This window comes from Podarcis tiliguerta, assembly GCF_965153285.1.
Source record: "Podarcis tiliguerta genome assembly, chromosome: 6".
Taxonomy (NCBI): domain Eukaryota; kingdom Metazoa; phylum Chordata; class Lepidosauria; order Squamata; family Lacertidae; genus Podarcis; species Podarcis tiliguerta.
In genome coordinates this window covers 77,621,089-77,644,464 of record NC_139539.1, presented here as the reverse complement: position 1 = coordinate 77,644,464, position 23,376 = coordinate 77,621,089, and the positions used below count along the sequence as shown (strand labels likewise).

Below are 23,376 nucleotides of genomic sequence, written 5' to 3'. Positions count from 1 at the left end.
TGGGATTTTTGAGACACATTTCTTTTGCGAGCTTTTGAAAGAGCGCAGTATTTGATCAGTGATCCTTACTTGCATACAATTTCTAGGCTTTTTTTGTCTTCTCCAAAGGTTGTCTGGAAGACTAGATCACATGCTGACCTTCCCCCTTCCAGACTATGTCGTGTGCAAGAATGGAGGAAGTTGGGATGGGAAGCACCACAAAGAATCAAAACAGAGGAAGGCAGTACTTTTACTTGAGCTTCACTAAAAGCTGTGGATCAATTAGCACCAGAGTCTGTGTCACTTGCTAATTGCCAATCTTAGACATGTTTAGTTCCAAGTTAAATTCCACTTGAATTCAGTGGCACTGGCTTTCTGGTAAAGTTGTTGAACATAGCCTTCATCTGTACCCAAAAAACCCCAAACGCTTGTCTTTTGTTTTTACGGTAAAAGAAACCAGTGGATATTGTGCAACTGCAAAGAGAGCCTGCAAAGGCAGCATTGCATCACAGCTTACGCTATATGTTTTGTTATCTCTGAGAGCTTATCCCCAGGGTTAGGAATGCACCTTTTGGCTTGGAACAAATTAAAAAACAAACCCAAAACAAACAAAAAAATCTATGATGAAAGATAGGTTGTAGTTCAAAGGCCCAATATTGCAACTTTATTCAGTGCTCCAGACAAGTGTCTGAAACTCCTCCTTAATTCGTCAGTTTTGTGCTTCATTCGCCTTGCATTTGAAGTGATGTTACTGCTTGTTAAGAATGGAAATCCCCAAGACTGGCACATGGCAACCATCATGCCTCATTTTAGGGAGCCTTTTCATAATAGAAGGAATCCAGATCTATTAAAGCCAATCTCTATGTTCAGAATAATAATGTGGTAGATCCCATCTGGAATCACACTACATAAAAATGCAATTATTTGAATGCAATGTATAATACTTTTATTGTGTGAAGAAAACTAGCACACCAGGGAGAGGATTAGGACAGAGTTCTTTTTAAAATGGATGTACTACTTCTCTGTACACAGGGATTTCATGCATAACTCATTTGATCTGCACGTTGATACTGAACCATTGAGAGCTGCCTCCTCCTCCTATGGAGGAGCATCTATGATGCTGAAATTAGTCAGCCATCCCAGTTTGTGAAACGATGAGGAGGCATTGGCCTGCAGCTCCTCACTAATATAAAATCAGGAAAGCTAATTGCTGACCAGTGCTCTGCATTGCCAGTGCAGTTATTCTCAGGGGTTGAACTGTTAATGGCACAAGAGTTCTACTATTAAAATTTGAAAACTGGAGAGTTCTGTGGACTCAAGACACTGGCAAAGGCCTAATTTTCATCGATGATGTTAGTTCAATTACTTTTAAAGCCCAGTGTAATTGTTTGTCGGTTCTTTGTTCAGAGGATCTTTCACTGGGCCTACCTGAGGAGGTACATGGTTGTGGGGGCGACCAGGGAGTGAAGCAGCCGATAATTGCTTTTGTGCACAGTAAATCCTTCCCCACAGAGCCAGGATACTTTCCTAAGGAGCTACACACCCCTACTGTAGTAATTCCTACCTTTACCACTACCTTTACAGTCCCCTGTGATCTCTCGTGAGTACCCAATAGCTACAAACATTGATTCTGATACTTGGACCTGGAATTTTTTGAGCAAAGCATATGTAATATGTAGATGTAAGTTTGGGGATGTAAAAGAGGTGCATAGTTACTTCTTTGTACAAACCTAAATTCAAAGGGTTTTTTTTTAAACAACAACAACAACAACATTATTGCTATTTCTCCACACTGCTGCTGACTGGCTTCCAGAGATCCTTGCAAGGCATACAACTCTTTATGTACAGTGGTACCTCTGGTTACAAACACCTCAGGTTGCAAACACTTTGGGTTTCAGACTCCACTAGCCCGGAAGTAGTACCTCGGGTTAAGAACTTTACCTCAGGATGAGAACAGAAATCGCGTGCCGGTGGCATGGCAGCAGCGGGAGGCCCCGTTAGCTAAAGTGGTACCTCAGGTTAAGAATAGTTTCAGGTTAAGAATGGACCTCCGGAACGAATTAAGTTTGTAACCAGAGGTACCACTGTACTGTGGCAATACTACATGCCACAGTTTAGGGCAACAGCTAGCATCCTGAATAGCTACATGATCTGTTAATTGCTTGTCTTGAGAGAACTCTTACGTTCGGTTCACGGTGGTAGTAAGTAAGTAAGTAAGTAAGTAAATAAATAAATAAATTGTGTCCCTGTCCAGTCTGCTCCGGGAATGATCTGAAGTGACCAAATTGGACATCCAATGAATGCATTATTTTTTTTTAAAAAAAACCCCAAACCCCAGGACAGTGTGGCATTAAATATGCCCTGACACAGCAACTAGGTTTTGAGGTGCTGCTGCGGGGGTTGGGGTAGAAATTTGATTCAGTTCACATACATAATCTACACTTTCCAAAGCAACATGTGAACTGAAAATGGCCATCATTCTAAATTCGCACATCTCAGAATTTTGCAGTGCAGTTCTCCAGTCAAATAATGTGTACAAAATTAGGGCAAACTGTAAACAGAAATGCACACGTATTTTTAAACAGTGTTTTATAGAATCATGGAATTGTCAAGTTGGAAGGGACCCTAAGGGTCATCTAGTCCAACCCTAAAGCATCCATGACAGGTGAACCTCCAACCACCTCTTTTAACATTGTACATCACCCTGATATCTCATTATACGATGGTATAAAACTACTTGTATAGTGATAGTGACACTATCTGAACCATTTTAGATCAGGTAGGAGGATCCTGGGTAGGGATTCTTGCAGAATTCAAGAATTCTGATGTGATCTGCCCTGAGCTGTAGCTCCTGGACTAAAGTGTGGGGCTGGAAGGTAGTTATTCACTGGCTTTTGCACTTGATGCAGAAAGAGGACAAAATGGATTTATGAATTTATGTGTGTGACATGGACCAGATGTAGATTTATTCAACCATCTCTATTCTGGGGATAGAAATTTGAAATGGGGAAGGGATGCAAAAAATCTGGTGTTCACCAAATGGTGGAATTCATCCCACCACTGAAAGAGATTGCCTGCAGAGTTACAGTGGTACCTTGGTTTGTAACCGCTTTGGATTACAACCGTTTTTGATTACAACCCACTTTTTTAATTATTACAACTAATTTTTTTTTTTTTTTGAGGCCCCATTGGCAAAAGCGCGCCTTGGGTTACAGACCTTCAGAACGGATTATGGTTGTAAACCATCTTCTTGTAACTTAGGCCAGTCTAATAGCTATGAAATATGAACAGATTACTGTGCACATGTTGATAACTGTTACATGGAAACTTTGAGTTGCTATGGATGTGCAAAGGGTTGTATGCACAATGGTGAGTTGCATGTGTTGTTTTCCCCTAATTGGATCTTTTTGTTTCTTTTAGGGTAGAAATGTGGTGACCCGGGAGCTTGGTTTCTTTCCAAGTGATGCAGTAAAGCCTTGCCCTTGTGTAAGTAGGCCCATGTAATTGTGTTTGCCAGTATAATTGTTTTCACAAAAATGTTTGCAGTGAGCTTGCCTGGTTCGTTCCAAGGTTTTTATTAATCCTGCCTAGTGGGATTTACATTATTTTTGTGATTCTTTTTGTTTACATGCTACACTTAATTTTATTTTAAAATGTAACATGGTTATGTTCTTTGTTATTGGACTTAAAATTGGAAGTCAGAAGGAACCCTGCACAAGAGACAGGCTTAACTCGTCAGAATTTAATAAGTTAAATTGTCTAACTAGTTTTCAAATAAAATAAAGTCAAAACCTACAATAAATGTTTTGTGCAATAAAGCTGCTGTCTTAAAAGTGGGGCAAGAACACTCCATTTCTAATACATTCCCCAGTCACCTTGGGTTATAGAGAAAGATTAGACCATAATAATGGACTCAGAAATGCATCTGAAAACGAGAAAAGCTATCAAACCAGAGCTCTTGGCCCATTTTGTCATATGTCTGCTTGGTTTGACTTTCCTAGATCCCTTCTCCTTCTTTCCTATCAAAGGCATGCATCACCTCTGAATGTTTTATATTGCCCACGACTTGCAGCTTGTGCTGTTATAATTTTATCTGCCAGCAAAGCTCTGCATGAGTCAGCTCATTTTATACCAGGTTTGTAGAATCAGACGGTTGGATTAGGACTGGAAGGAGCGACGGTGGTACTCCAGCTAAACACTGTAACTTTGGACAAAATCCCCCCCCCCCCCCGCCGCCGCCGCCCATCATTCTCCAGTTGCCCTTGGAATGTTGACTTCAGGATACTATAGTCACCCAGTAAGTTCACTGAAAAAATGTGACTCAAAGGCAAATTGTTCCTCATGGCTCAAGCTAGAGATCCATGCCACAAAGGGAGTTTTTAAAGGAAGTTTCCTTGAAGGTGGGGAAACCTAAATAACATGTTAAGGTAGAAATGACTTTTCAGTCTCTGAAAGGACTGTTAGCTGCTAAGTGTGAGCAATTTCCATTACCCAAGTCTTTCCAACTTTACTGTAGTGGAAACCTATAATACAGTAGTGGGCAATTCCATATCTGATTCTTAAAAAAGGATCCAGTGAGGTTAGATTTATAGGAGCCACTTTTTGACCACAACTGAAGCACCAGAATACAAATCACAACATAGAAATTGTAAGTATGGCAAATTCTGGGTGAGGGTCTTTGCTTCTACAATAACATATGCAGTTTTGCATTTATGTTAAATCAGGCCTGCCATGTGTACCCAGCATGTAGGGGCTTTTTGCTGGGGCTCATGTGCCCCAAACAAGGCCCACAGGATTGGGATGTTGTCTGCTCTACCCGGTACCCACTGCCACTTGGGCTATATCTACACTGGTCTGGAAAAATGCAACCCCCTCCCCTCCATGTAATATTGGTCTCAATGCAATTTCCCATTGATGATAATTGCTGCTCTACAGCGCCCTCTGGTGACGCGTATTTGCTCCTTGCTCCCTCTCCTTACTCACTTACCCAGAAGCTGTGAAGAAGTGGTCTGACAACTAAGCAGATGCTCAGCTCCTGGCTTGCTGATTGTAAGCTTGTAAGGGAGCAAAGGGAAGGGAGATGCTGCATCTTCCTCCTCTTGCTTTTGAATATCCTTGTTGGCAGAGAATTATACCCTAGCCACTGCCAGGTAAGCCTCCTTGCACGTGAGCAGAAGGGCAGTGTCGGTGCTGCCGGGGCTACAAGTGGCAGTAGGTGCTCAACAATTTTGGGGGCTTTCTTAAAAAAAAGCTGAACAGTTCCAGTGGCTTCTTAAAATTTTGGGGTGTCCTGGTTTTTACTTTTTGAAATATGGCAACCTTACCAGATACATTGAAGGTCTTCAAGCATTTAATGTAATGTGTCATTTGTTCCTTAAGGGCTCAAAACCTCCTTCTGAACTCTAGTTTTGTATTGTGAACAATCCATTTGTAGGCAGTGCTTCTTTTCATTCCTGTTCTTGAGCTTCTTGTGAAGCGACTACATAATGTTTCACAGCTACAATTTACCTACACGATATAACATTCCATAGAGAGGTCCACAAAAGCTATTTGAATGTTGTCGTGTGTGCGGCAATTGCACATGTGCTCCCCCCCCCTTTTGAATCCATGTGCAAGTAGCAAAAAAAAAAAAAAGGAAAAAGAAAAAGAAACAAAAAAAGGAGAAACACCTAAAAGCAAAACTCAGCAAAGCCCCAAAGCAAAATGAAAATTACCGCCTAAGGTACAGTTTTCAGTGAAATTCATTCTTATCAGGGAGAAGTTCGGTCATGAAGCTTGCATAAATTTGCAATATGAATAAACATCAATTTTCAGCGTATTACAGGCAGACTCTTGCTAGAAAGATAAATTGATGCTTCACCACTGTTCACCTGGAAGGGCAAAGTATAAACATTCCCTTATGACGAATGATAACGGAGATGATGAAACATCTATCAAATTTTCAGTGCACCATCGCTTTTACTATTATTATTAAATAACAGCCTTTACAACCAGCCCATATAAAAGTGCCCAGAAACAGTATAAAATACATACATCAAAAGGCATGAAGAATAAATATTGAATGAAAAATGGTTGAGGTCTGGAATATCTATTCTATGGTGTGCTCTCAGATACACTGATAAAGCATTTTTTCTATCTGCACTATGGAATATGTGGCAGCAAGAAGTCTTCTGTATTGGATAAATAACAGCTTATAATTCACTTTATTTCTTTCCATTTTTGTTGCGGTTAGTTACCATACGTAATCTGCACCATTTATTGTCTCGACAGTCCTGTGATGATGATATCATTCCAGGGTTCGGGATTGTTTTGTATATTACAGTTTAGCAGATATGCCATGGCATCCCCTGTACAGAGAGGAGGCGGTGGGGGTGATGTTATTCACTGTGCATGTGAGATAGGCAGACGATGGTGATAAATATCCTTTATTTATATCCTGAATGTGTGCAGTTGCAAAACAGTTATAAATACGTAGATCCACTAACAAATGCAATAAAACATTCCTCTAAATTAAAACTGGCAATTTTGCGCCATATATAGCAGAACAACCAAAAACAGATGGAATAGTAGAATCAGTAAACCAACCATTAAAATCTTGCCAAAGCAGTAGTCTTGGGGCCCAGAGAGCCAGTGTGGTGTACTGGTTAAGAGCGATAGTCTCGTAGTCTGGTGAACCGGGTTCGCGTCTCCTCTCCTCCACATGCAGCTGCTGGGTGACCTTGGGCCAGTCACACTTCTTTGAAGTCTCTTGGTCCCACTCACCTCACAGAGTGTTTGTTGTGGGGGAGGAAGGGAAAGGAGAATGTTAGCCGCTTTGAGACTCCTTAAAGGGAGTGAAAGGCGGGATATATAATCCAAACTCTTCTCTTCTTCTTCTGCTTAAACGCCCCTTAGCGCCACACTCGCATCTCCATCAGTGTGTATGATTACAAGGGGAAAGAGTGTGGGGTAAGGTGGGGCTTCTGCTTCATCCTGGCAACATCTACAGAAATATCTACAGAACATCTACAGAAGCCACTCATTTCCCAGGCAGAAATATCACTCTCAAAATAACTTGGCTCCTCCACCCACTCTTCCCTTTCCCCCTTTTAAATAAATGCTGTTGATATATAGAGTTTAGTACAGGCATCGGCAACGTGGTGCTGCGCCAGTATTGCTGGACTACAACTCCCATCATCTCTGACCATTGGCCATGCTGGTTTGGGCTGATAGGAGTTGGAGTCTACACCATATGGTTTGGCTGGATACTTAAAACAACTTAGTATTTGTTCATGTTTCAACAGATGATGATGATTTTATTTTTATCTGTATCCAACCTATCTGGGTTGCCCCAGCCACTCTGGGCAGCTTCCAACAAAATATAAAAACCTCAAACATTATAAAACTTCCCTATACAGGGCTGCCTTCATTCAGATGTCTTCTGACTGTCGTGCAGCTGTTTATCTCCTTGACGTACACTGGGAGGGCGTTCCACAGAGTGGGCGCCACTACTGAGAAGGCTGTCTGTCGGGTTCCTTGTAACTTAATTTCTCGTAGTGAGAGAACCGCCCGAAGGCCCTCAGAGCTGGACCTCAGTGTCCAGGTGGGACGATGGGGGTGGAGATGCTCCTTGAGATATACAAAACTGAGGCTGATCAACACCAACACTTTTAATTGTGCTCAGAAATGTACTGGGAGCCAGTGAAGATCCTTTAGGACCGGTGTTATATGGTCCCAGTGGCCATTCCCAGTCCCAGTCTAGCTGCTGTATTCTGTATTAGTTGTAGCTTCCGAGTCCACTTCAAAGGTAGCCCCACATAGATGACCATTTTATTGGCTGAAGCAGGAAAATTTATTACCAAATGTAATTAATGCAGACACCCATTATATATATAGTGGGGGGTGGGCATAGTCAGGTTTCTAAAGTTGTCACCTATCATAATTAAGTAGCTGTGCAGATGTATTTATGTGAACCAGTGCTGTAATAACACATTGTTTTAGTCATTAATTTTAAATAATGGGTAGAATTATAGGATTTCCTCAATTTTATGATCATTTATATCCTTGTCTTAAAGCCATAGCACAACACTATTTATTCAATACAGTACATCACAATATTATGCATGTAATTTATTTTTCTCTTTTAATTTTTTTCAATATTAGGTTCCTAAACCAGTAGACTATTCTTCCCAGCCATGGTGAGTGCTTCTAAACTATGTTTGTTTTCCGTTTTGGTGGTGCCTAGGAGTTTAAATAAATAGCCTGAGCAAAAAACCTGTTATTAATAGCAATCTAATTTGTTGTAGTTTAACCTTTCTGATCTTCTGCAGAAGGCATTTTGTTGCAATGTAGGCAAAAATAATTGAATATATGCACTGCCTGACGGCATTTTTCATAGGTTTACCATACTTTATGATTTTGACAGTCTGTTTATACCAATTTTTCACACACAAAGACACACACACACACACTATCCCTTAGAGTGAAATCTAAGAATCTCATGCCAAATCTGAGATGAGACAGTCCCTGATCACCAGCATACTCTTTCTGTTGTTGTTGTTGTTGTTGTTGTTGTTGTTGTTGTTTTACTGCCCTTCACCAAGAAAATAAAATACAAGATAAAACTCCTCTATGCAAGTTCATGAACCCCAGCCACACCCCTCCTTACAGGTTCCCCTGATCTCAGTTTGTGGATGAGAGAGGTCTCATAGACATTGGAGGAATAGATAGATCTATTCAGCCGAAGTGCACATGGGAAGTAAGCATTTTGCTTGCAAATTCCAGTTTCTGTTTGTCTTTGAACCGCCTGGCTTCCTGGAACCTCCTGTTTGGTGGAAGGACTGTAGCTAAGTGACAGAGCATCTGCTTTTCAAGCAGAAGCTCCCCAGTTCAGTCCTGGCATCTCTGGCTTGGGCTGGAAGAGGTTCCCTGTCTGAAACCCTAGAAAGCATCTGCCATCAGCATAGATAATAGAGGGACCAATATTCTTACCAGTATAAAATGGGTTCCTTTGTTGCCAACTAATTGGTATTCATTTTCCAAATTTTTAACAAATTAATTCAAATTTAACACAAAATTTAAAATGGACTTTTCCACCCCCCCCTTCAATATGCTTCTTTCCCCTCCCTCCTTTGCTGGTCACAATAAGATAAAGGTAAAGGTAAAGGGACCCCTGACCATTAGGTCCAGTCGTGGCCGACTCTGGGGTTGCGGCGCTCATCTCGCTTTATTGGCCAAGGGATCCGGCGTACAGCTTCCGGGTCATGTGGCCAGCATGACTAAGCCGCTTCTGGCGAACCAAAGCAGTACACGGAAACACCGTTTACCTCCCCTATTTATCTACTTGCACTTTGATGTGCTTTCGAACTGCTAGGTTGGCAGGAGCAGGGACCGAGCTATGGGAGCTCACCCTGTTGCGGGGATTCGAACCGCTGACCTTCTGATCGGCAAGTCCTAGGCTCTGTAGTTTAACCCACAGTGCCACCCGCGTCCCAATAAGATCACAATAAGATACTTTTTCTTAATTTCTAATAGTTTTTCATCAATTCCTGTTTCCATCAGCTGTGCATGTTCAATTCTTGCTTAGACATTTACCTAACTAGTTTCCCAATATAAAACAGCTTCCTATGTTTGAATGGCCATCCACAATGATGTTGATGATAAATCAGGATCATGTGTTATATGCAAGCATATCATGTGATTCTTCCCCAACTTTTGACAACTCTCTCTCTCACACACAAAACTCTTCTAAGGGACAGGCGATTCTTAGGCATCTCTGATGAAATACAGTAACTCAGCAGAAGTACTGGTCCTCACAAGCCACTGATAGGCGAAGGAGACTCATTCAGAACCTCACAGAAGCCATTAATTATTATTGCACAGCAGTGGTTATTGCAAGTTACACTATTATGTCTTGGCACATTTTGGAATGACTAAGATATTGGTTATACTGCAATGAAGGAATCTGTATATTGTACACAGCACTATTTTTCTAGGGAAAGAGGTGCTGGAACTGACTATGAACGCCTCCCTCATTCTCTTAGAATGGCAATGGTGTCTACCCAAGAGATGCCGGAACTGAGTTCCGGTTGAAAAAAAGCCCTGATTGTACCTATACTGGAATTCCTGTTCTAATAATAGAAGCAAAGTGCCATTGCATTCACTCCAGTAAGCAGACATGCCTTTCGTGTACAAAACACCTTTGTAGACCCCACACATGTGAAATGGTTCTGTGCATGCAGCCCATCGGCTGGAATCCTAAGTCCGCAATTGGTACGATGCAACACAGTCTATCTAGTCTTTTATATATTGTATGTGTTTGGATTATTAATGTATTTGGATGACTCTGTATGATTTTATTATCTAAACTTATGCCATTAAAGGCTAATAATAATAACAACAATGTAACACAGTCGAGTGAATGAAATTCCCATAATTGGATTCGCCACCGAGTATGGGCGCTGTGGGTTAAACCACACAGTCTAGGACTTGCTGATCAGAAGGTCAGCGGTTCGAATCCCCATGACGGGGTGAGCTCCTGTTGCTCAGTCCCTGGCTCCTGCCAACCTAGCAGTTTGAAAGCACATCAAAGTGCAAGTAGATAAATAGGTACCGCTCCGGCAGGAAGGTAAACGGCGTTTCCGTGCGCTGCTCTGGTTTGCCAGAAGCGGCGTTGTCATGCTGGCCACAAGACCTGGAAGCTGTACGCTGGCTCCCTTGGCCAATAAAGTGAGATGAGCGCCGCAACCCCAGAGTTGGCCATGACTGGACATAATGGTCAGGGGTCCAACTTAATAGAGGTGGGTATCAGTTGCTGATGAATATCAGGACGTGCATGGTCCAAGCTCATGATTCTTGCTGGTGCAATCATTTATTCTGTTTCAGTGCTAGGTCGTGACCTATGTGGAAGGGCCTGGGCACATGCCACAAAACCTCAGCAAATCTTAATTTCCCCCACAACGCCACCTCACAAGCTGCTTGCCAAACCAGCCGAAAACCCCAGCCTTGCTTGCGATGGGGCGGGTGGAGCTATGAGCTTCTCAGCTCACTGACGTGCCCCTGCAAAGTGCCTTTGGCTCATCTGCTTAGTGTCCATTTTTAAGGAAAGTGTAGTTAGTAACTTCACACATTTTGTTGTAGGTATGCTGGAATGATGGAAAGGCCGCAAGCAGAGACGGAACTTATTAACCGGGTAAACAGCACATACTTAGTGCGGTATAGGACTACGGAATCGGGAGAATATGCCATCAGCATTAGCATTAAGTAAGTGAGAATTAATTCCCGCCTCCTGCAAATGCATTTCTCCTTTCCATTATTGTTTTAGCTCTTGTGTGAATAGATGTGACCAATAGACGACATTCTCATTGCCTGCTGCAGTTACATTTTGCGAAAAATAATATATTCTGTCATTTATGAAAATCTGGATAGTTTGAGAAGTACTTTTGCTTTGTTGATACAACTCATGAAACTTTTATTGAAGGTCAGTGTTCCCTAATCCAGCACAAGGATAGTTAAATATGCAGTGAAGCATTTTTGCTTGTGAATCACGCCTTGTGAGTATATGTGTGTGTGTGTGTGTGTGTGTGTTAGTCAGGATCTGCTGCTGCACAGACACAAATGCTCTTGCATTGCAACTGTGCTGCATTTCAGTCTGCACATCCTTCTTCATCTCCCACAAAGCCATTCAGGTTCATTTCCTTGGATCTTCAGGCATCCTCTTTTGTTAGTAATCTGTTCAATGGAGGCTGTGGTGCAGTGCACTAATTAATGTATGAGTTAGGACACAAATGACTTTATGCTAGTTAGCATAAGGTGATTTAGTGGTCCATTTGCATTTTAACTAGAAAATGTTTAAAATTGATTTGACTACCAGCTGAAGTCAAATAGAATATTTCCCTTGAATTGATTGCAAATGGAAACAAGCTTAACGTCTAAGGAATATTAATTTTAAATAAAGCTGCTGGTCTGTTTTGTCAATATGAAGTTGAATGCAATCAGCATTACAGGATCCCATAATCAGATCTTGCTGGGAGGCCTTTTCTAAAATCTGAATTGAGTCTGCATCTTGAGCCAAACCCTAATAAATGTGTTTTGTTAATTAGGTGTCAAGGGTGTATTGGCATGGATATACATTTTGTCTTAAGAATTTATTTGTGTAGTGGTGGGGCATGCCCTCAAGTAATTTATTGATTGTTGCTGATTAAAAACACATTTATATTCATGTTATTCATTGCCCATAGGTATAATAATGAAGTGAAGCACATAAAGATTTTCACAAGAGAATGCTTTTTTCACATTGCAGAAAATAGGAAATTTAAAAGTTTAATGGTAAGCATCAGTTTTGATTTCTCTCTTTGCGAATATATCATCTAACTTTTATCTTTTTGAAAACTGATTCTTTGCATTTCTAGAAAAAAAATACACCTGAACAATCTAAAACAGTCAGTATATTTTTTTACTGTTAGAATGCATGACAAATACTTAATGTGGCTTCAGTGAATTGGTTAACTTCTAAGACTGTTTGCATTCACAATCCTGGTGATCAAGTGGTAATTAAAAAGTTGAATCTGTCTTCCAACTGAGGCAACAAATGCGACCAAGCACTGTAGAGCTGCCTACCCCCCCAGCCCTGTGTGGAAAAAGACTGCCCTTTATCAGAACACATTTCGAGGTCATCAAGCAACATGCGTATATGTTGCAGATAAACAGATCAAACTGCCTTGGTTTATTTATATAGTTTTATCCCTAGCAAATGAGTCACCCTACAAACATGTCAAGAATACACGATATAGTCTTTCTCTATACTGCTAGTTTTTTCTTTGATTTGTCCTACTAGGAACGTTCCATAGTTTGTGGTGTTTCATTATACTAATTAAAATATTAATAATATACCTAGTCATGAATGTCCAGGCAATCCATCCTACTAGATGATTAGAATTATTTTGATCTGTAACACAGATAAAATAAAAATATAGTTTACTTTTTTCTCACAACGCGTGGATTTTGTAGCAGCAGGTTTATGATAGAGAAATGAAGTAGTTTTCATACAATGCATAATAATCAGTGGAATTCACTGTTGAGATGGAAACTGTCAAAAAACAGTTTTTTGATGGATTGGGTAAATTCAAGGTCCACTAATGATCCCTTTATGTTCACAAACACTATTGTCTCTCAGTAACCAAGAGATGGATGAGTTATATATTCTTGAAGTTTCTGAATTTGCTTCTCAGGGATTTGTTTGGTAGTGGTATTAGATGTGATGACTCATTCTTCCTACTTTGGTGCAGTCTTAAATGGGGACTTTTCCAAAGAAGTGTGTGTGTGTCACACAATTTGCAATGCAAATTGTTGTATCTGAAGTAGTCCTGAGCAATCATTTGGGGTGGAGCTTTGGTCCAGTCAAACCGTGCGTTTATTGTGTTTCATAAATAACAGTACATTTCCCCTCTGCTTATTTGGTCTAAAGCTTGCCCTCATTGATTTTGCTTTTAGAGACTTAAAAGTGGCTGAATAGAATGAGAATATTGAATGAATTGCTGATGAGAGAGCAGTTTATGCATTATGCTTCCATTGTGCAAAGCAAAAAGCAGTGATTTGAAAGAACGGAATGATTAGATGTTATGCTAAACATTTTTATAAACAACTTGGATGATGGAATAGGGGATGCTCATCAGATTTGCAGATGACACCAAACTGGGAGGGGAACTAATGCTGCAGAAGACAGAATTGGGATTCAAGATGACTGGGCCCAAACAAAATGAATTTCAACTGGAACAAAAGTAAGGTTCTACACTTAGGCAGGAAGAACCAGCTGCACAAATATAAAATGGGGGACATCTGGCTTTTCGGTATTACATGTGAAAAGGACCTAGGGGTCTTAGTAGACCACAAGCTTAACATGAGGCAGCAGTGTGAGGCAGCAGCAAAAAAAGCTAATGCTATTCTAGGCTGCCATCAACAGAAGTTCAGTGTCCCAATCTAGGGAAGTCATAGTGCTGCTCTAATCTGCCTTGGTCAGACCACACCTGGAATACTGTGTCTGGTTCTGGGTGCCACAATTTAAGAAGACTATTGACAAGCTGGAACGTGTGCAGGGGAGGGTGACCAAGATGACCAAGCTTTAAGAGGAACAGTTGAAGGAGTTGGGTATGTTTAGCCTGGAAAAGAGGAGACTGAGAGGAGATATGATAGCCATATTCAGATATCTAAAGGGCTGCCACATGGGAGATGGAGCAAGCTTGCTTTATCCTGCTCCTGAGGATAGGACCTGAACCAGTGGCTTCAAGTTACAAGAAAGAAGATTCCGACTATACATCGAACTGTTCAACAGTGGAACAGACTCCATCGGAAGGTGGTGGACTCTCCTTCCTTGGAGAATTTTAAGCAAATATTGGATGGTCATTTGTCATGGATGCTTAATTGAGATCCCTTCCCTGCAAGGTGTTGGACTAGACTAGCTGACCATTGGGGTCCCTTCTAACTCCACAATTCTGTGACTCTATGATTTTGCTTTGATCTTTGATCTTACTTCTTAGCATAACCAGAATTCAGGGATCATGCTCAGTCTGCTTGTACAAGGAATTTCAGAGAATTCTTTAAAATGTCTCTTGCATTCTTCCCAGATCCCTGTATCTTTATGGCAGTGATAACTAATACTGTTTTGAGGAGGTGTTGCCTCCACTACAGCCTTTAAAATGTAACAGAATGAGGTGTTGAATTAAGTTTTCCAGAATAAGTTCACCCAGAATAAATGATTACTGTATGGTGTGATGGAAGGGAACTGTCAGGGAACTGCCATCGGAGGAGGAGGAGGAGGAGGTGAGAAGACTCCAGGATGATGGCAGAGAAGCTCCCAGCAGAAGGAGGGGTAGCCCGCAAGCTGGGGAAGGAAATCAGCGTAGCACCAGTGGAGAAGGGGAGGAGATAGAGGAAGCAGAGAGGTGGCTGCAGGACTCTGTGCAGGAGACAAGCGGAGAAGGGACCAGTGCTCCCTTGCCAGCTCCCACCTTGCGCAGAAAGCTGTCGCGCAGCGAAGAGAGGGAGGAGACTGGGAGTAAAGGAGTTCTTATGTTGGAGAAGGCTTAAGAAACGCCCACTGACGGATACTGCCAGCGACTGAGGCAGCCACGAGATAGAGGCTCCTCTGTCAGAAAGGGTTCAACCAGGCAAGACAGCCACGAGTAAAGGCAATTTACACACAAGCAATCCCAAGAACCATAACAGGAACATATTGATTTCATTTAGGTTTTGCTATTTTTATTCTATTGTGTTAAATTACTTTTTCCAGGAGTTAAGATCAGCCACGCTGGCCATCTTTTGTGTCCCATCAGTGGGATCTGTGCATTGGGGCTGAGGTGGGGGTGGGGCTTCCCCATGGTAGCATCCAAGCTCTGGAACTTCCTATCCCAGGCATAGGCAAAATCGGCCCTCCAGATGTTTTGGGACTACAACTCCCATCTTCCCTAGCTAACAGGACCCGTGGTGAGGGATGATGGGAGTTGTAGTCCCAAAACATCTGGAGGGCCAAGTTTGCCTATGCCTGTCCTATCCCTTGAAATTTGCATCGCCACTGCTGTTGTTTAGTCACCAGCTCAAAAGATGGCTTTAAACACAGGTGTTTGGGAGTTAACCCTGATGTTCCTTGGATATATTTGTGGTGTATCTTAGAGTTATTTTATTTTATTTTATCAGTATTGCAATTTCCTTCAAATTGTTTTTACTCGTCTTGAGATCTTTGGCTTATAAGGGCATGATAGAAATGATCCAGTTAAATGTTTGATTGCCTCTGTAACTCAGATGATGCTTATCCCAAAACAAGCATCCCACCTAACTTGCAGTCCACAAAAACACTGGCAAGGAGGTCAGGTCAGCTGCCCATCCCTGTTCTGGCAGTGGCTTTTCTCTCTGACTCAAGTGAATTGATAGCAACAGGAGACCTAGGCAGGCTTTAAAGTTTGTTTAAGTGATTAATGCAAATGAGGTGTGGAGATATAAGAAACTGGAAAAGTGCTTAGGGTGGGGCTCCAATTATCACATCTTTGCTAACTGAAGCTTGCAGGGATTCCAGAATAAAAACCAAGGGGAGGGTGTGCCTGCTGAGCTTGATTTCCCTCATAAATGCAAGTCAGAACAAATATTTAGAATTCTAAAATTTCAAACTGTTGCCCTGAAATGTAAGATACTAAAATCCCCAAAAGATAAATAATTAAAAGTAGAAGAGCTAGTGAAGAAAAGAGTCGTGCAAGGGGTGTAGGTACGTGCTTCTCTTCCTTTAGATTTTAAAAGTTCTTTGTAGGATCATCTAGCTTATCATTAGAAATGCATGGTCTGCTTTACATCAGGCAGGAGAATTTTTGTTAGATGTGTTTTAAAACCTGCTCCTCTGCTTGGTTATTCAGAGGCAAGTCCCACTGAGTTCAGTTTACTCCCTTGTAGTTGTGTAAAGGACTTTCAAGGCCACAATGAAAGCCCAAGGCAATCAAACATTTAACTGGATCATTTCTATCATCCCCTTATAATCCAAAGATCTCAAGACGTCTTATATCCCAAAAACCTTTTCGATCCTGATTCCTGAATAAGAAACAAACCCCAGAGTGTAGTGGGGACTGGGTGCCTGAGCACCCACAAAATTCCCCATGAAGGGACCAGGCACCCACAAATTTAGGTGACAGGGCTGCATGGCACCCACAGACCTAGGCACCCATGGTCACGGGGGCAAGCTGGCACTTGCCCTAGAGGCAGAAGTTGAATGCATGTAGCACTTTTTCATACTGGAAAGTATTTGGAACATGAGACTGAAGTGCGCCTCCAATAAAATCCCCAAACAACTGTGCCTTGACTATCTTGGGGTTTGGAAAATGTTCACATATGAAGTGTTTGGTAGCACTGGAAAATGACAGCATCCCCACAACTCAATACAAGTGACATCTGAAATGCTGTAAAATGTAAAATGATTGATTTTACTACCTTTTTGTCCCGGCTTTCCTCCAAAGAGCTCAGGGTGACTAGCAGGTTCCTTCCCCTATAGCAGGCATAGGTAAACTCAGCCCTCCAGATGTTTTGGGGCTACAACTCCCATCAACCTTGACCACTGGTCTTGTTAGCTAGGGATGATGGGAGTTGCCTATACCTGCCCTACAGCAACCTTGTGAGGTGGGTTATGCAGAGAGGGAGAGGGAGGGAGGGAGAGAGAGAGAGTGAAGTACTGAGGCTGGTGAGTTTCATGACTCAGTGAGAATTCGATTCTGGATCCTCTGTGGTCTTTGGCACTCAAAGCCCTGCACTATACTGACTCTCAAAGGGGAATTTGGAATCTGTAGTTTGTCTTGTTGCTTGCACTTTTGGGGAGTCACAATGGTGCATGCTGTTCAAGATCATGTGATACAGCAGTGAATTATAATAAACACTTCAGTCTTCCATCATCACCTTTCATTTTGCATTCATCTTCTGATTTACAGGTGGCTCTTGAAAGTGCTTTATGCCTTCCAAAGATAACAGGAGATGCTGCTTTGACCGGTTCTTAATGCCATCTGATGATTTTTTTAAAAAAACCCTTCTTATCACAGTTCATCTTCTTTGAAAGCCAGCAGTTGTTGTTTCCAAGAGTCCTGATGTCTTGTGTGCTTAGTAAGAATCTTGTAGGCCAACCTTTTTCCCCACTGTTTAAAAGCCAGCAGAAAGTGGGGAGGTGAGATGGTGGCATGTTCACAGACAGCTGACCTGCCATTTTTGGGAACATTTGAAAGGCACAGGAAGAGGGAAGCAATCCTTTGACAAGGGGAACTGGAGCTTCCTTGCACACAGATGTTCAACACACACACATAGACATGGGCACACGCAGTATTCAGCTTATCCCTATTTTGGCTTTCAGGCAAATGTTATGTGGCCTTAAACTGTGGAAGAGAAGGGAGCACACATGTAAACCGCACCCTGTATCCTGAAGTGCGGTAGCTGTGTTTTAAGCATGAAGGTTTGAAGAAGAAGTGTTCCTGACCGCAGGGATCTTTGGAGCGTGTTCAACTGAATGCATGGGGGTCTAATGTGGTGCCAGAGCATGTGGGACATTTGGAGTTGGGCTGGTATACACACCCCTGTCTTCCTCCACAGTTTAAGCCCTTATGTGTTTGCTCAAACACCTGAATAGGGCTGATGTCTAATAAGAAACTGAACCCACGTGAGGCCTTCCGCGATTTTCTTCTCAGCTACTTTTCTCATATGTTGCCGTCAGCAGAAAATATACCATTGCACACTGTAGAGATAAAGGTAAAACAGAAATAGTGTTATGACAGCTTTTGTGTTTGGGGAGAAAATCAACCCATCAGTAGGGAAAGGTTTTCATGCTGGCAAGAGTCGCTGTAGATCATAAGCAGTTCAAAACTGAGCTGATCTTAATGATCGAGCCAAAGCTAAACACTTCTAAGTCCCATTCGTTCCAGTAAATGTATTAAGTGTATACTTGAATTTCTTGCAGTGGAAATCGAAATGGATTTAACTGTATAGCTTTGGTTGGATTGTGGTCAGTGTTTGGAAATCTCTGGGTCACCTGTGCAGTTTTAAGCACTTTGTATATACCTACATTTGTGAGAAGATATACTGAAAAGGATTTTCTACCATGTCATTTTTAATTTTAAGGAACATATGATCATACAGTAGCATGTGAGGAGCTCAAAGGCATTTGGAAGCTTCCTTTATGAGCGGTATGACTCATGAGCATTAAAAAAAAAAAAGATCATTTGCTTACTGAGTTTTTTCTCACCTTCTAATGTATTCATTATGCCACATGCCTGCACATTATTGTGTTGCTCCATGAAAATTCAACTTTTTCTTGCAACACTGAGAACAAGAGAGGGTTTTAAATTGGGCTGGAAGGCAGTAACTAGGGATGGAAGAATCAGTCTTTAACTGATGCTTGTCACTTCTGCATGTGTTTGCTCAAAAGTCTGTTCCCTACTGTCTGTATTTTTGTTTTTAAATCAGCATTTAGATAAGTATTTCAATACATGTTTCTAAAAATGATTTTCTTTAAACAGAAGCACTTTAAACAATCATTTTGATAAGTGGAGAACCGAGTCAGAAGATTCAGGAAGTATGAAACCTGGTTGATAGCTATGTGGCAATCCACACCTTAGTTTGGAACAGCCATATCAGGGCCAATTCATATTGAAATTCAGAAAGATTCTTCATGCTTCCGTAACAGCCATATGAAAAATCGGAAAGAAACAATAGCTGGCCCACAAAAATAAGGTTCTGACAAAACAAAAGGCTGTTTGTTTGGATGGTCTGATCGTACAGTTAACAGAATTCTCAATAACAATTGAGAGTTTAGAGTAAGGAGTTAACATTAAAGAACTTCAGCACATGTAACTACAAAACAACTGGACAGGAGTGTCTGGTTTGTTGATTGCAAAACTGTACATGTAGAAAACCTCGTTTTATCATCATTTTAAAACCACCTCACTTTCTAAGCTGCAGGAGAACTTCTGGTGGGTTGGTTTTACTGCTTCGGGATTAGTCAGTACGTTTGTCACTGGTGTTTTTACAAATGGTGATTGCTAACTTTTACAGCTGACCGTTAGGAGTTGGATAAATGTATATGCTGATCTTGGACAAGGAGAAACTTCAGCACAGTTTTAGTTTTTGTGTTTACTTGCACACTGGCTTGAGCGCATGCAAAGACTTCTACCTGTGTGGCGTGGGTTCCTGGTGTGCGTTACGAGTAATGGCCTTCCCAAGGGTCAAAACATCATGTGAATGGTTTGTAAGTGTATCAGGAAGCCAAACCATATGAGAAAAATATGTCGCATACACCTGAAGTGTATGTACAAGGAAAAATACAAGTGTAGAGTCAGTGATAACCACATGGGGAAAAGGAATATGAGGTGAAAGTCACAAATGCCAGGCAAAGTAATAAACATATGTTAGGACTTACACCCCTGAAGAGGGGCTCACAATTCCCTGTGCTGAGAAATGTAGGTGTCATGGTGAATGTTTCTAGCTTGGCATGATTGTTTCAGTGTGCAGGATATTTTTTCTTCTTAATGTGAGAATTGTTTCACTAAGAAGCTGACACGCTTACCCCCACCTGCTTTTTATGATAAATAGGCCAGTCTCACGTATGCAGATGCCCTCCAGCTTAATTCCTGAATGCTGAAAATGCAAATGCAATATCTCTCATGTATGAATTAAACCTGTACTGTTTGTGTAATTGATGTGCCTTGTCTTCCATCTTTCGTCACACAAGTACCTCTTCAATAACAAGCAAAGAGTACCGACATAGTTCCAGTTCTATTCCTGCACCGGTAGTGAACTGGGTGCATCTATTTCTATAAAGCTGCATTAAAGTTTCTGTGCCTTAAATACTGGTGGGAGAAGAGCACAAACTAAAGATTTCTATTCTATTTCCCCCTGTCTTCTGTAAGGAACTTGTGGAGTATTACAAGCACCACTCTCTCAAAGAAGGCTTCCGAAGTCTGGATACAACTCTTCAGTACCCATACAAAGAATCCGAAAATTCACTGGACCAAAGGAGCAACAGAGCAAGTGGGAACAGAGCATGTGGCAACTGTGAGCATTAGAATTTGTTGTCATTTAATAACAAAGGAATAGCAGCAGGTTAAAAACATCTTCATTTTGCATTTTTGACACAGAACCAATTAATATGATAATGCTTTTAGCTAGGTTTTTTTTGTTTTGTTTCCCTGCAGCTAAGCAGAAACAGGATCTGCTGACAGGTTTATGAACAGGTCTAGTTAGACTTCCTGACTGCCTGTCCTTAAATCAAATCACCGCTCAAACATCTATTAAAAATGTAAGTGAGCGATTGATTTGTAAACAGACATTTTGCATTGGCTGCGCTGTTTTCGGCTACATGAATTAATAAACATGTAATTCTAATCTTGCATTTGGCATTTAAATGAATAATTTGTGTGATTTAAAACCATAGATTATAGAGCAGAATTTCTGTGAAAAAAACTTTTAAGTTCTTAACAGATTTTCCTGTACAATGTTGCTCTTGTTAGAATATCTTTCTCGGGCCTGACTAGATACTGAATGGAAGGCTTTGGCATGAGAATCTGAATCACCATCGAACATCGAAAATTCATTAGGGAAAAGGCTCATATTTTAAGAGAAAAGGCTGGGTGTGTGTAGCAGTAGTAGTAGTAGTAGTAATAATAATAATAATAATACTCTATTATTTAAACCCCGCCCACTCTGGGCGGCTTCCAACTGAATATAAAAACAATACAGCATCAGACTTCCCTAAACAGGGCCAATAGACAATGAACAATGGCTAGAGAAAAGAAGTTTCGGAAGGGGAATGCAGTGGAAAAGCATTAGGCAGGGGAAGGGTTAAGCTTTCCCACTTCTCCTCTCCCCTAACATCTAATGACAACCTTCTGAATATAGTCGCAATGGAGAACCCCTGGTCCTTCAGGTGTTACTGGACTACAACTCCCATAAACCCTGACCATGAACCATGTTGTTTGGGACTGATGGGAATTGTAGGCCAACAACCTTTGGGGGGAGGACAGGCTCCCCATCCCTGGACTATGGGGTGGGCATCCAGTGGACAGAATGAATAACATTTGTGTCATTTGAATGTGTGCTCTCTCTCTCCTTCTTTTGTGTGTGCACACACTTGCACACCCCACCCCACTCACAAGCATGTCTTCATTACCACTTGATCAGCAATTGACAATGTACAGTCGTACCTTGGTTCTCAAGCGGAATCTGTTCCAGAAGTCTGTTTGACTTCCAAAAACATCCGCAAACCAAGGCACGGCTTCCGATTGGCTGCATGAGCTTCCTACACTCAACCGGAAGCCACGTCGGACATTTGGGTCCCAAAGAACGTTCGCAAACCAGAACTTACTTCCGGGTTTGCATCGTTCGGGAGCCAAAGCATACACATACCAAGGCGTTCGAGAACCGAGGTACGACTATATATAAAATTCATTGTTTTAGACATAAGGAATTAAGTGTGGCCTAATAATATTCAATTGATAAATGGAAGCATGTTGAAAAACTGCCAGATGATCTGTACATGTTCTTCAAAAACAAAATTGCATTGTTTTAAGCGAAGTAGGTCCATATAACACTCAATATCTGATAAGGAGGAAGGAATGCTTTTAATGCTGTTGACAAACAAACAAAAAGATCCCATTATGGCCACTCATGGCTCTAATTTTGAAGAGCCCATCACTTTTTGCTCATTTTAGATGTTCACCTCTTATTTCCGAGAGCTTCTTATTTAGCAGATGAGGCTCGTAGGAAAATAAATAGGACACTCTCACATATGTTGCTTAAATCAGGCAGTTTTTCTATCACTTTGTATTGCTTACAGCACACTGTAATGTGGGAGACACATGAATTGCCAGCAGTGCATATGTGGAAAGGATCTGGTGGTCTTAGTAGACCTCAAGCTTCACATGAGTCAACAGTGATGCAGCAGCAGCAAAAAAAGTGAATGCTATTCTAAGTTGCATCAACAGAAGTACTGCTCTATTCTGCCTTGGTCAGACCACACCTGTGGTCTGGGCACCACAATTTAAGAAAGATGTTGACAATCTGAAATGTGTGCAGAGGAGGGCAACCAATTCCTGCATTGCTGGGGGTTGGACTAGATGTCCCTCAAGGTACCTTCCAACTCTAAAATTGTCCAGTTCTTCCTAGTCTGCAGTGGTGAAGTAAGATCTACTTGCCAGTCCAACCAGCTTTTGTATGTGGAATGGGGAGGGGGTGCCATCTTGTCTGTCTCAGGCAAAAATATGCCTTTGGCCATCTTCATAAATCCCGCTGAATTCAGCAGGACTTAGTTGCGTGTTTGTGTGCATAGAATTAAACAAAATTATCTTGTCCTTCCTATCGTGTTCTCTACTCCCCATTCGGTTCTCCCCATCAAACAGTCTTCGTTGTTTTGTCAGTTTATGATTTTCTTTTCTTTTCTGCCTGTCTAATGCTTATTTCAGTTTCTAATTCATGTACATGCATTCCTTTTCCCTTGCAATTGCTTGAGAGCTTTTAAAATCCCCACTTCTTTCTCTTGTCTCACTTCGTTTCAGGGGTCTGTTATTTTATTCTAGTTATTCTTGTGTAGGAACAGGCACATGTATCGTACACACATTCTTGTTAAATTAGTAAATGCAGCTAACGTTAATATAATTAACTCCTGCTTCTCTTCCCCTGACTTTCCCCTTTTGAGCATGAATATCTAAAGCGGAATTGTAGGTATGTGGTTAACTGAATGTGCCTGTGATCCTCCCCATGGCTGGGAACTCTGCATGAGTATTGTAACCAAGGAGGATAGTAACTGCATTCAACCAACTGGGTTTATGTCTCCCCTATTGATCTTCTTGCTTAGTGCAGGCCTGGCACTTTGCTCCACAGATACAGATACATTTTGAGAACTCCTGAATAGGT

General features: G+C 41.4%; 1 protein-coding gene across 5 annotated transcripts in view; it reads left to right on the top strand.

Moving 5' to 3' along the window:
• The window catches only part of VAV3 (vav guanine nucleotide exchange factor 3), a 205,487-nt gene that overhangs the window by 166,585 nt on the left and 15,526 nt on the right, over window positions 1-23,376 (top strand). For all 5 annotated transcript variants that reach the window (XR_014512441.1, XM_083445167.1, XM_083445166.1 and 2 more), the window contains exons 21-25: window positions 3,400-3,465; window positions 8,122-8,156; window positions 11,098-11,220; window positions 12,198-12,285; window positions 20,376-20,520. Coding sequence is in view for 4 of the 5 variants with exons in the window: in XM_083445167.1 (XP_083301293.1) it covers window positions 3,400-3,465; window positions 8,122-8,156; window positions 11,098-11,220; window positions 12,198-12,285; window positions 20,376-20,520 (457 nt within the window). In the remaining variant the exon portion in view is untranslated. The remainder of the gene's footprint in view (window positions 1-3,399; window positions 3,466-8,121; window positions 8,157-11,097; window positions 11,221-12,197; window positions 12,286-20,375; window positions 20,521-23,376) is intronic.